A 14,226-nucleotide genomic window follows, 5' to 3' on the forward strand; every position below is an offset into this window, starting at 1 on the left:
ATAAAATTGCTGTGAAAAGTGCAAAAAGGTCATTAAAAATGTTTCCTTTCAATAAAGTAAAGCGTACTATGAGATGTATTGCACCCAAAAAAACAAAAAACAAAAACCCTCTCTTTAAGCTTCTAAGGCCATTTCACACGTGACTTAGCTCGTTAGCTTAGCTCGTTAGCTTAGCTTGCTAGCTTAGCTCGTTAGCTCGAGCTTAGCTCACTCCCCAACAGGCGCTTTGACATTCAACTCTCCGTCCTCAGCGACTCATCATCATGACAGAAATCATTAGAGATCATATGGATGTAATTTGTTATCCTAAAACAAGAGACACATGCACTTCTGAGGGGGGGGGAAATCACAGCTCTCTTCTCCCCTGACCAGACCCCGCCGGGACCACAGGGCCCCCCCCCACCCCCCCTCCGCCTTGCTTTGAGTCCAAAACGGAAGCCCACAATCATCGCAATGATCCAAAGACGAACTGCGATGGGGAACCAGTGGGTTTTGTTGTTGTTGTTGTTGTTGTTGTTGCAGGAAGCATCTCTGCGGCGGGTTTTGTAAATTCATCCTCATCATTAAGTTGTCCACGCCACATACGCCCCGGGACTTGCCCTTGAACGAGTAAAACCGGCGGGTGTTTTAAGGTTCACACCAGGGAGCCCGCTCTGCTCTGGGCCGGCACCATGACGGGCACCGCCCCCATGCGCTCCAGCGTGGCCTGGCTCACCGCGAAGGAGTGCGTGTGCTGCCCGCGCGCGGACGCCGCCGCCACCGCCCCCGGCTTGAGGCCCGCGGAGCCGTTGCTGCGCCCCATGGCGGGCGGGGACGGCGCCGAGTTCGTGGTGACCACCAGAGTCTTGGGCGGCGGCAGCGCGTGGCCGCCGTTGGCGAACGACGCCGTCGTCATCGGCGGCGGCGGCTGATGCGGCGCGTGGCGGGACAGCGGACCGGAGCCCGGCGCCGCCGAGGCCGCGCCGTGGCCGTGTCCGTGGCCCGCGCTCTGGGCCTGCCCGTGGGCGTGGGCGGCGGACACGGCGTGGCGGGTGTCCCCGTTGTAGCGCGTGTAGGAGTTGGTGTCGTAGCTGGGCTTGGGGTTGTGCCAGTAGCGGCTGTTGTAGGTGTTGGTGGACGTCAGCGTGTCGTTCTCCGAGGACGAGGCGTCGGCGTGGAACGCTTTCACCGACGACGACCTCTTGGGAGGGAGGTCGTCTTCTCTGTTGGGGAGGGAGACACGGGGGGGGGGGGGGGGCGGGTCAGTGGAAGGAGGAAATTCTCACCACTAACATACGGAAATGAATGGAGCTTTCTGTACTCTGTAATATGTAAAATCACTGTAACTGGTAAAATAAAACTATAGCAAGAAAAATGTGGATAAACATAAAAGATTCAAACAATCTTAATTCTATTTTTGGGGGTAAATGAGTTTGGCTCCTGATAAATCTGGCTGAGATAAAAGGTATTGGTTGTGATTTGCTGTTGGGGGTAAACACAGCCGCCAGAGTGTAAATTGAATACAGGATTAAGCCCAAAAAGAGGCAGATATCAATCAGCCGAAGTCTGATCTCTTTAGAATAAATTTGCAAAGTGATTGAGGGGAGAAAGTGTGGCTCATTTCATCAGATGGCGGAGCTTCACAGGCTGTTTGAACAGTCAAATTAGCCCCTGACAACGCAAAACATTTGCCGTCAGGAGATAAAATTAAGCTGAATTCTCCAAACATTAAATCCAATTAACTCTTTTTCTCACTAAACTCTTTGCGATTGTTGCGTGGACCCACTGAGCGTTCTGGAGTGGGAAATATCAGGCTGCCTCTTATCGCCTTTTGAAACAGAGAAGAGAGACGACAAAGACCCACATCCTGTGAAAGTCGCGTCGGCGACCACACAAACAACCCAAAGTCCAACCTGATCTCGTTGGGGATCTCCTCCTCGTCGTATTTGTTCTTGTTCTTCCAGTAGAAGAGCGTGAACCCCACCAACAGGGAGCAGATGATGACAGCCAAGCCCCCGGTGGCGATGGTTCCTGCTATCAGACCCACACTCTGGGGCTGGGCTGCAGGGGCGGAGAGAGAGACAGAGGGGGGTGGAGGGGGGGGGGGGGGGGGGGGCGGTTAACAGGGGACTTCTCTCCCAAGTCAGACAGTGAGATGGTTTCGCTTCGCTTTCGATCCACTCACGTGCCACGACCTCCAGGTTGAGCAGACAGGTGCTCTTGCCGATGGCGTTGCTGGAGGTGCACTGGTAGAGTCCTGAGGTGCTGGTGCTGATGTTCCTCAGCGTTACTGTGCCCTGCATCTGGTCTGGATGGACACAGACACACGTGAGCCGCTCATTGAGGAGACCGAGTATGCGGTGAAAACATTGATGCTGGATCGGCAAATGATCGATGGGGTGGAGTCGTGAGTTTTGTATCGTCGGTACACTACTGGGGTCCGATGGAAGGCCTCAGGCGAGAGATGAAAATGTGACACACACGGAGTCGTAAGAGTGACATGGGTTGGTTAAGCCAGGTGGAGATGCTTCCCGAATGAAGCGTGGACAGATTGAATCAGTCACAGTTACAATACAATGTTAATGTTTGTCTTAAATAGCTTACATTGAAATAACTTAATATAGAATATCTCTCAAATAATTGATGTTGTTTACAGGGTTTAGTTGGGGTAAAGGGTAAGTATGATACCTCACTATCATCTTTTTTTATAAAAATTATAAGCGACATGATTTAGATTCAATTTGTACTGTTGCTGAATTTGCAGTTACACCAAATGTCATTATTTGCCTCTCAAGCCATGTGAGAAAACACAATACCGAGCATTGCGGTCATCTGTCTAAACAAAGTCACTATTTCGTACATCAGCCTTTTACAGACCAGTAGTGTGCGGAAAAAAGTAAAATGATGAAGATTGTCTGCCTGCGCAGTCGGCACGGCAGGGAAGGCGAGTCCACGACACCAGCGCTCTCCAATGCTGAAAAACGCAAATCCCGACTCGGATAATCCCGACTCGGATAATCCTGACTCGGATAATCCTGACTCAGATAATCCCGATTTGGGATAATCCCGCTCCCGTTATGGTTTGATATCGGGTGTAGCTAAATCCGAAGTGAGGTCGAGTCGGAATTCAGCATGACAGAGCGAGCACAAAAAACAGAATCACACCATCACAAGTTCAGCGGAGGGCGGGGCCTCGGGGGGGGCAGGGGCGTTTGGGCGGGGCACATGACAGGTGGCGGGCGGCGATGGTGGAAGCCACGTCTGTGAGATTTACCGGCGAAGGTGGGGCAAAAGGGAACTCCGACCGCCAGCCTGTCTGTTATACCTTGCATGGCGTTGTGCGGCAGCCTGGGCAGCGCGTCCAGCTTCTCCCAGGAGTAGGACGGCGTGGGAATGCCTTCCTCTGAGCTGCACATCAGCATGATGTCGCCGCCTACGTCCAGCGCGCCCTGGATTCGACACGCCGGCGCCGAGGGGGGCACTGGCGGATGGAGAGAAGGCGGTGAGACACGGAATACCACAAACAAGGACGGTTGCATTCAGGTCGCCATCGGTCTGCAGAGGCTCGGTTTACCCAACACGGTGAGCCCGATGACGCCGATGTTGCGCCCCCCTCTGTCCGGGAGGTTGTTGACCAGGCACTGGTAGGTCCCCGTGTCGGACAGCTGGGTGTTGTTGATGAAGATGGAGGCACTTGTGCTCGGCATGGTGGCCTGGAAGCCAACGCGGCCGTTGAGGTGGTTGGCGAGGCTGAACACCTGGCCGCCCTGGTAAATGATCACCTGACGGGGCCCCCCCCCGGAGAGGAGAAAAACACAAAGAGGGTTACGGACGCGCAGAAGGTGGGACACTCATTTGGGAGAAAGTGACATTAGTGGCTGAAGAAAAAGAGAGATTAACTGCAGTTGCAGAGATCTGTCACTAGAGGGAGGCCTCGCTACACGGAGGGCGCACTTTTATGTCCTCTGGAAACAAACAAACGGACAAGAGAATAAAAATACATTTTATTTGTGAGTGGTTGTTTCTAGCTCACTGGGTAGATGCTAAAGTGTGCTTTCATGGTACTCTTCGGATAAAAGGATCCACTAAATGGATATGCATAATTGAAAGCATTTTAACTTGGAAACACACAAACTGCAACCCGATGAATCAAACGAGAGCAAAGGGACGACGACTTCTGCACTAAAGGGATGTAGCAGGAAATCAATTTGAATTCAAGGTTCCACCAAAAAAAAAAAAAACGCAATCAGAGAGCGACGGATGTTCAAAAGCGTCTCGGGCCTCCAACTCCGGCTGAGCGGCTCTCGTTTGTGAGCCGGATGCAAAACAGCTCTCGCCCCTCAGCTGGGCCCACACAAAAGATGAAGAGGACACACGCAAACGCACGAACACACACACACACACACACACAAGACGCACCAGCTCCACGCGCGCGCACACACACACACACACACACATACAGAGCGCGGTGGGGAATCAGAGGGACCATTCAGCTTGGTGAAAAGAGCCCTCATTGAAGTGTTCAAAGACCCAGTCAGGGAAACAAGCGGCACCAGTGTGCACGTGTGTGTGTGTGTGTGTGTGTGTGTGTGTGTGTGGGTGTTCATACGTGTGTGTGTGTGTGAGAGAGAGAGAGTGATCGGGATGTGTGTACCACTGTGGTTGTAAATTGCGCGGCTGCGATTTCCTGAGAGCAGTACGCTCGCTTTGTCCTCTTATGTGCAGATGAATGGGCAGCTCCTCAGCTGTGATGAGCGCCTGTAACCGCATCGTCTGTGCGAATGCGTGCGTGTGTTTCAGTGTACGGGACAATTTTTTGGAAAGTGTTTGTGATGATTTTTTTCCGCCTCGTTTTTTCAGGTGTAATTCACTCGTTTTCTGTCTTGTTTCCAGTGTCCGTCTGCAGCTGTCTGCTCTACTTCCACCTCTGACAGACGGCACCGGTGTGACCTGGCTGCACACTCCTGGTGACCTAACAACATAATCTGCATGCCCTAAACCCCTAACCCCACCCACACACACACACACACACACACACAGCCTGAGACACAGGTGGATACACACAGGAATCCTTCTGATGATCTGAAGACCCCTTTTGGCCTCAGAAATGGGACACTTGCACTGTCTCTCAGTTGTCCATCTATTAGGTGCAAATGGTGTCTCCTCGGACACGTGTTCTGAACAATGTTCTGCACGTGGGAGCAGATCAACGGGATGGTGACCTCTTTCAACCAAGCGCTCGCATCGGCAGAATTCGAGGGTACGTGTGAACGCAGCATCTATTCGATCTGGCAGACTTCTTGTTTCAGATGAAGATTTGAATCAGATGTTCTCAATTACGGGTCGACATCATTTCTGCACCGCAGACTTTTCCTTGACCTCCATTCACCGAACGTCCTACGAGTTCATGGCGGAAGTGTTGAACACCCAATTCCTGGAAAGGGAGCTTTAATCCATTGTTGTCCCAGATTGTATCAGATCTGAATGCCGTCCGTGACGCGACAAACGGTTTTCGGGGCAAAAAACGCGAGAGAAATGAAGAGCGAACGCGAAAGAAAAATTGGATTTGCAAACATGCGAGGCCCTGACGAGATAAAGTGCGCCCGGCTCTCCGCATTGAGGGAGTGTCTCCTGAGTGAGGCATCAACTGTTTTAATCGTGTCAACTAAAAAAAACGCTTTAAAGAATCGGTCTCACAGGTGGTGCGAGGGGAGAGTGAACAGAAAGCTTTTATTGGAGCTTGAATAACACAAACGGTTCAGAGAGGATGAACAGCTCAGAAACATAACACCACGGCCTATTGCTAGTGTGTGTAGGTGTGTGTGTGTGTGTGTCTGGATCCTCTCACACCTCGCAGCACAGAGGGACACGATGACACACAGTCGTCTTCAACGCGGAACCAACCACTAAAGGCTGCGAGGTCTTTAGCGACCTGGCAAGTGAAAGCATCAGTAACCCCTCGTCACTTTCATGCGTCCACGGATTTGAGCGCGTGCTCACTTTTTTTTTTTAATGTAATGACAAAAAAGGTGCAGCGCGAGAGCACAAGTTAACGTTTGCCTTCCGCGTTTCAGCGCTTTCATCCAGCGAAACAAGGGCCCCAAACGCCTGTTCATGTCGCCGTGAGCCCTCGCGCTGGTAAGTGTGCACGGAGGCATCCACAGCGGTGTTCACACTTGCAGGCGTGTGTGTGTGTGTGTGTGTGTGTGTGTATGCAAAGCCGGTAAATGTACGAAAAGCCCTCCGTGTGGATCTACACTGCATTTGTACCAGCAGTCTGTCTGCCAGTTTGTGTGTGTGTGTGTGTGTATGTGTGTGTGTGTGTGTGTGTTTGTGCGTGGTGAGAACAGCTGCGATGCAGAGCCCGTCGTGGGGTGAGCGGTAATTAGTGCAGAAGATGATTGTATTATTTGGACGGCCGACCAGCGCCGGGGTTCAAAGGGAAGCGAGGCAGGTGAGCTTGTACGGCCGGCAGCTGCACGTTAAACAACTCAAATGGAATCGCAGAAGTCCCGCAAAGGGGCGGGGGGGGGGGGGGGGGGGAAGAGTGAGAGAGGGAGGAAGGAAGGAAGGAAGGAAAAGATCTACGGCTCTAGATGACATCGCTGTGCTCAGGTTGCACTACGCACACACACCTTGAGCACCTTACAACTACATCTATATACTAATGAAGTCATAACTAATATCCTCCTAGAGGTGCGCTCAGAGGCACAGGACAGAGAGGTTCCATGTGCACAGCGGGACATTTTAGGACACAGGTGCACACACACACACACACACACACACACACACACACACACGTTTGAGGTCAGCCGGGCTTCTCTTTAACGACCAGAAGCCGGAAACAACAGCACCAGTCCCCCCCCCCCTGTGCATTGGGGGGGCGAAAATGTCCCGGCACCTTGAACCGCCCCCTCTCTGCCGCGGTGTCCGAGCGCACCGCGGTGCAGCTCGAGCCGCTCGTACCTGCTTCGACTGATCGGCCGGCGTCCCGGGAACGCAGCACGCGGACGTCCAGCAGCAACGGTTCATCGGAGAATGAGTTACATGCATACGGTCCATCTCAGTGCATAACCCTTACTGGTTAACAATTCTAGGAACTGCTGCTACTTCTACCGCCCCCCCCCCCCCCCCCACCCCCACCCCCGGACCCCTCCTGGCGGGTAGTTTTGGGGCTCTGTACCTGCTCTGGCTGGTTGGCGTTGGACAGCGGGATCACCATCCAGATGATGTTCAGGTTGTTGAGGGCAGCGCTGGTGGTGAAGGAGCAGGGCAGCACGGCCGCTTGTCCCCGGGCCACCTGGACGCTGCTCTGGGACACCGTCACGTCCAGCGCCCGCACGTACGCTGCAGGGGGGGGGGGGGGGGAAGAGGTTGGCGATCAGCGACACCGGTAACAGGGAGGGCGAGTAGGGCTCTACAGTTCCAAACAAATGGAAAATGCATATTCCTTCTTACAATATTTGCAGTGTTGTCCTTGTCTGCGGCGTATTGGACGGACACTCAAGAGGGGGGGGGGTGAGTATATGAGCAGAGACTCTCCATGCACATTTCTGTCTCTGTTTCATTTCAGCAAAACAAACATGGCGTCCGAAGCAGGCTCTCAGCAGCGAGGCCCGCCCAAGGAGCGCAGGAAATACGCAATAGCTCGATCGGGAAGCCGTCTCCTGGGAACGAGGCCGGCGTCCAAGTGAACGTGACAACTACCTGCTGCTCTTTGCTCCAAAAGCAGCACGCAAACAACTCTGAAGACCGAAGTCCTGGGAAGTGTCTCCCCCCCCCACCCACCCCCACCACACGGACGACTCAGCTGTCGGCCGTAACAGAGATGAATATGCGCACGCAGCGTCCTATTTCTAGACCGGCTAAAGACTTTAAAAGCCTAAATCGAGTTAGATCTCCGCTTCGCGAGCATGTGTCCATGTCCGACGGCTCCCGTGGGGAAGGACCCTTATCGGACCACGGCGAGGAGGATCGTGGGCACCGACGCGGTGTTTTCAAATTGGATTCAGGGCCCTGCGAGAGTCACAAACCCAACGGTGGAAAGCCACCAAGCGTGTCACTGAATGTGGCACGTGACCAGTCAAACCCCAACGTCCGAGCGCCAACCATCCGTCACGCGGCGTACCCACTTATTCACCAAGTCGCGGGATGCTTTTCCTGCTGGATATCACACGTGTTTGTAGCCGACAGACTGCCTGTTGCTTCCCTCCTCGGCGCGTCCGAGGAAAAACCTGCAGCAGCCCTCCCACGCTTTCCTTCTGCCGGCAGACACAACACTGCTGGCGCGGCGGAGATAGGCAGCGGACGCGAGGGGGGAGGGGGGGGGGGGTGTGGGATAAAAAAAAAAGGGCTGGCAAATTCCACTTTGGGATGTCAGCGCATGTCGCATTTACAGCACGCCGCAACGAAACCGCTGGAATAAAAGGAGAGTAAAGTTGGGCCGTGGCTCGCTAATCTGATCTTCTTTCATCCTCTGTGTACACAATGCTCACTTTACGCACACAGTCCACCTATATGCTCTTTACCAGGAGGGGTTTAGCACGAGGGGTTTAGGGGCCCGTGTGGAAAATGAGATTGTAGCGCGAGGTCAGTGTGTTTAGTCTGTTGGGCTGGATTTAAAGGAGGGCGAGAGACAGAGGAAGAAGAGAAAGATACGGGAGGAAAGAGCGAGGAGGGAAAGTGAAGATAAAAAGAGCTCCTTATCGTCCCTAAGCCTCCTCCGGGGCGCGGGGGGGGGGGGGGGCAGCGGTTTCTCAAGCCCACAACAGCTGGAGGGCTCATTTCAAACCACTGGATTAAGGAACCTCTGCACACGCGCGGGGCTACGGTCGCGCATCTAAGACGCGGGGACGTAGGAGGGGGTTGGGGGGGTCGGGGGGGGTGGAAGTCGGCTCGACAGCTCGCCCCAATTAGGCCCCCCAATCGAAATGAACTGTTAGTACTTACTTTTATTTTTGCCAATAATAGTTCGAGTCATCGAGTGGGTTGATGGGTGACGCAGGGGGAAGGGAAGAGATCAAGGGAAAGAAACAATACGCGGTGGTGGTGGTGGGGGGGGGGAGGAATAAATAAATAAAAGTAGAGAAAAGGGGAGGAGACAACTAGAGGAGGATGAAGGAAAGGAGAAAGGATGCTGCTTGATTTTTCCGAGGGGGCCTAATTGATGAAGTCACCCCAGGCAGCGCCGGCGGAGCGAAGGAGAGAAAAAAACAGCCTCTCTCTCCTCATTCAGGAGCCGAGTGTCAAAACTACTGTTGATTAATGCATGAGAAACCACACACGTTAGAGACAATGAAAATCTGTGTGTGTGTGTGTGTGTGTGAGCTAACTCCGTCATGCTAAGGTGCAGCCATGATGCGGGGTGAGATGCAACACTTTCACTTAAACACTCACTGTCTCTCATTCTCTCACTCACACACACGCACACACACACACACACACGCACACACACGTTCGGCAACCCCTGCTTGGCAAGTCATTTGCATCCTGCGTTTTTTTTTTTATTCATGTGGCTCTTTTATTCATAGCCTTTACTTTTATTCCAGTTTCAAACAGATGCCCCCGATGCTGCGATGTGAGGAGCCGCTGGCACGGATTCAGCCGGGGACGCACAACCCCCCCCCCCCCCCCCACACACACACACACACACACACACACACACACAAACACACACTTCATGCATACACCTGTTTCAGTGAGTCGACGGCGCTAAAAGTCAGACAAAAGAAAGGCGGCTCAACAAAGGCCGACGCGGATGTAAAAGCCCCACAGCAGCAACGGGGGGAACTTTGAATAATTGCACCTGTTTTTTAAGCCCCAACGGCGTTTTCCGTGGCATTCGGCCGCCTCCGAGCGAGCCAGCAAACTTTGGAGAGAGAGCGTGAGGCCTCCAAAGGAGTGAGGGCAAGAAGAGAAAGAGATCGAGCATAAAATCGTGCGTCCCCCCCCCCCCCCCCCTTGCTCCCGGCGTGACAGTTGGCCGCTCTGATCACATTTCGTGTTTTAATCCTCTCGTCCTCTTGCAATCTCCCTTTGGGCTCGGATGCCATTCGGCGAAGGCCTTGTGGCGCTTCAACCTTCTGCGGTGAAAGTGAATCCACAAAAGGAGCCCCAGGAGCCGATGGATGGGTGGGGCCCCGGAGGTCAGGTGGTACGTTTTTGGTACCCAGCTGCTCCGCGGCGACCCATGGAAACCTGCTGCTAGCTTAGCATTGACTCCAGATAGTCAATCACTTCCTTTGAGCTTCTGGGGCAAACTATGGCGCCCTTCTACTTGCCATGTTCTTGATTCTACATCTAAGCCGTTAGGACAGGCCTGTTTTCCAGAGGGGGCGTATTATAAAAGGTCCTCATTCATATTTCACAAGCAAGCAAGTACCGAAAAACCAAGCTTTGGATTCAGATCAGTGGTGACTTGATCCCTCCTTTCCTTCGGTTCCTCACCCCTTGTTTTCTCCTCCTCCGTCCGCCCCGGCAAAACCCTCACCTCATGAAAGAGAAAGAAAACCTCTCGCTCATCCTCCTTCTCATCCCCCCCCCTGCCCCGCCCTTCCTAGCTGACCCATTAGCAACGACAGCCAACTCCCTTACAGGGACCACTGACTCGCCTACACGGCCTAATGCTCTCCTCTAAACTGTGCCGAGTCCGACCAGCCCGGCTTACCGCCCTCCCAATGCATCGCAGCTACAAACACTAGACCCCCCCCCCCTTTCGTGGCCCCCCACACGGACACACAAACGCCGGGTAGCATAGCTGTCACGCACGCGGAGATATCAAGGCATCAGTCAAAGAACCCTCTGTGGTGCTTTCACTTTCCCATCACACGAGTATCCGGGCAGCTGACCACCATCCTGTGGTCAAAGTTGTACGAAACGCTCTCTGTATGTGTTTCACCCGGAAACGGGTTTAGAAGTGCAACGCGTAACACAAAGAGAGTCACCGTGAACAGGCCACCGGGTGATGAACCCAAAAAAACAACAACAACAACGCCACGGTGCGAGCAGAAGGTTAAAGTAGGCCACTGCCCTTTGGTGCACAGATAAGCCTGGGCATTGCAAGACTGACGCTAGAGCAGCAAGCAGATGGCTCTGCGCGCATGCAGCCCCGGACACACACACACACTGTGTCCGTAAAAAACATCAAGTACCAACTTCAGTGGAGTACACGCAAATGGCAAATACACAACGTCGCTCCGCTGCCTGCTCACACGGCAAAAGAAAAGACACGCTGTTTTTCAAAGTGCAAGCACATGTTTGCTCGACGTGTCGTTTCAAAGGACAGCTGAGGACCAGGACCTGGGTTTCCCAAAAGAAACTCTCTGTTTGCTTGTTTCCTCTCTCCTTGTTTCGGTCCTGGCGGGAGGGGCTCCTTTTAGGAGGGAAAGGACGTAACCATCACGCCATGTGCCTACACCTCTAGTTCGAGGCCCGTCTCCAATCCGGCCCTCAGTCAGCCGGCCGGAGCCTCGGCACATTCTACTAGAAGACTATTCCTGGAACCAGCACCCTTAGCCCTTAGCATCTAGCCGCAGGTAGCCCTGTCTGCAGGCGCGTAGTTAGCAACGAGCTAATAGGCAGAGGTTGCCCTCTGCTGCTTTAGTCGTCTTACTATTCTTTATCATTGTCCTTCTATCCGTCCTCACTCATTCTGTCGCTCTTGTTCTTGAGACATGATGTATATTTACTCAATAATAAATACTAGAAAGCCTACCAGAAAACTGTACTTTTCTCTTTGTGAGGATTTTGCTAGGATTGCATGATGAGCAGAACCTGCATTTTAGTAAATAACGCAGCAAACACGGGTGCGTTTGAATCGATGTGAAGTCAATGTCCAGTTTAAACTCAAACAAGGAGTTAAACGTATTCTTAGTCCCTCTCTTTTTGGCTCCATCTTCATGTGGTTTGACCCCCCGCTCCGCAAATGACTCATCACGATGCAAAAACAAACCCCGAGATCCGACCCAAACAAAATCTGTTCCCACACGCATACACGCTCTATATGTGGGATTAGAGCTCGTCAGATTGAGCTATATTTGAAACGACTGACAACTCATTGACTGACCAGCTGTCTCGCACGCACACACACACACACACACACACACACACACTCCGCCCTAGTGTCAGAAAGGTTAGTGATCTGGTAGCAAACAGCTGCTCTGACTGATGCGCGTTGTTATTTGGAGAAGAAAGGACACCCAGTGGCAACATGTGCAGATCGTCAGCGTCATCAATCGCTCGTTACCTGCCTTTGATTCACGTCTCAACTACTGTACAACCACCAGAATAAGGCGCATCTGTGGTTCCCACAGGAGGCGTTGACCAGCGTCGGTTGATGCTTTCGAGCTAATTCTGGATTTTGGATGTCTGATGTGGGTCAAAACGCTGGCTCAGCAAACCAGCGAATTCTGCACACTGGTTTAAATGTACACAGCGTTTCATTCAGAGAAAAACTTTACATCAGTGTAACACACGCACACCTTCTACTATTCAGCAAAAAACAGCTCGCCAAAAAAAAATCAACACAAACACGCTGAGTCGGCCGTCTCAAGGCGAACTTCAGAGGCGGCTCCTTTTTGAGCCGCTTAGCCGCCCGTCACTCAAATGTAAAAACCCAATAAACCAGGACGTACACTTCTACTCAACTCTGTACCTCAGGGCCCCCCCCCGCCACAGTGGCTTCACTCTGGGAGTTAGATAATGCAGTGACCTCTTCCTCGGTAACAGGCGTCGCTTTAAGCATCTGTGTGTGTGTGTGTGTGTGTGTGTGTGTGTGTGTGTCTAACCACGTGCTCGACAGAGCGGAGCCCCCGATGCCGAGCACATCTGCTCCGGACGCCCCTGGCACCGCCATATGGCGGGCAAATACGCCTTCCTGTTCCTCCGCCACAAAGAGGGAAGGGGGGGGGGGGGGGGAGTATGGAGTGAAAATGAAAGTGCGTGCGTGGCGGAGGGGGAAAAGAAGGGGGGTGCGAAAAGAGACGAGGAGGGAGGGAGGGAGGCGCAGCTGAGGAGCGAGGAGCCGCACGTGGGACCCACTTTGCCCCCCCCCCCCCCGCCCCAATACGACCTCCTGGCCCTTTAGGTCAGAACTGGGTCTACAGCTAAACCGTTCTCAGGTGGAGTCTCTATATATTTCAGTTGACCTGATGATGTAATGACCTTACCATGACATCATTATCAATCATTCCATTGTGACAGAACACTACGTCGTTTTTCTGACCGGAATATCGACCAAAGAACTTTTGCATTACGGGGGGGGGGGGGTTTGTAGGATCTGCGCGTGTATCAGGGCGCACGTTCCATCCTGCTACGCTGCTTCTTTAGTTGAAACGCCCACAGGAAGCCGATCGTGGCTTCGGGGGGTATCGACGGAAGAGACACACCTTCGTGCACAATGGACTGAGACCCCCCCCCACCCCCCTCCATCCCCCCCATCCGTCAGTACAGGTAGGGAAGAAAAACAAGTTGGTAAAATGGCAAAATAAAAATCACCTGCCGTGTGAATCTATTTGAGTTTTGTGCACAGTACCAGCGCCCTTCCTCTCCCTCCTCCCATCTCCTCTTCCTCTTCCTCCTCCTCCTCCCCCAGCCCCCCCTACCCCCTCCCCTGCCACAGGCTTTGCATGGAGCCTGAGTTAATATGAGAAAATCAATACCGTCAGAGCATCTGCTGTCGAGGGGCAGGTCAGAGACTTTGTGGTGCGCCTGGAGGGGGGGGGGGTGATAGTGTGTTTGAGGGGAGGGGGGGGGGGTGCGGGGGAGGAGTATGTTGCTCGATAAACGCAAGCCAATTGATCTTTCCTGCACGTCTTTTTTTGTGTGCGAGCGTCCCCGAGACCCCCCCCCAGGGCCTGACTGACTGACAGGCGGCGAGCTGGTTGTGAGCCTCGGAGGTGGACTCACTGTGTGTGTGTGTGTGTGTGTGTGTGTGTGTGTGTGTGTGCGTCCGTGCTCCTATGTAGCTGCGGGTCTTGTGTACGAACAGTACGAGAGCCAACGCTGCAATATTTCATATTTCTATAAGAAAATGTTAGGCAGACACCGCGCTGTAACACACTGTAAACCCAGCGGAGTGCAACTGGGTGCAACTGTCATCGATAGAACACACACACACACACCAGTGTGTCCAGTGCTGCGAGGGGGAGGAAACGGCCAGTTCCTCAAATCGTGAGCGATTCTCTCCCTCTCCAGACCCGCTCCGCACTGTAAAGTGACATAACGTCATTTCAGGGAGTGAAATGAGAA

The 14,226-nt window shown here is 53.2% G+C and overlaps 1 protein-coding gene across 1 annotated transcript in view; it reads right to left on the reverse strand.

Annotated features, from left to right (window-relative positions):
- Positions 1 to 335: 335 nt before the first annotated feature.
- The window catches only part of igsf11 (immunoglobulin superfamily member 11), a 46,907-nt gene continuing 33,016 nt past the window's right edge, over positions 336 to 14,226 (reverse strand). The window contains exons 2-7 of the mRNA XM_037459067.2: positions 7,163 to 7,326; positions 3,554 to 3,761; positions 3,305 to 3,460; positions 2,165 to 2,287; positions 1,893 to 2,040; positions 336 to 1,202 (exon numbers count right to left, since the gene is read on the reverse strand). Coding sequence (XP_037314964.2) covers positions 635 to 1,202; positions 1,893 to 2,040; positions 2,165 to 2,287; positions 3,305 to 3,460; positions 3,554 to 3,761; positions 7,163 to 7,326 — 1,367 coding nt within the window. The 3' untranslated portion in view covers positions 336 to 634. The remainder of the gene's footprint in view (positions 1,203 to 1,892; positions 2,041 to 2,164; positions 2,288 to 3,304; positions 3,461 to 3,553; positions 3,762 to 7,162; positions 7,327 to 14,226) is intronic.

Source organism: Pungitius pungitius, chromosome 3, assembly GCF_949316345.1.
Source record: "Pungitius pungitius chromosome 3, fPunPun2.1, whole genome shotgun sequence".
In the NCBI taxonomy this organism is placed as follows: domain Eukaryota; kingdom Metazoa; phylum Chordata; class Actinopteri; order Perciformes; family Gasterosteidae; genus Pungitius; species Pungitius pungitius.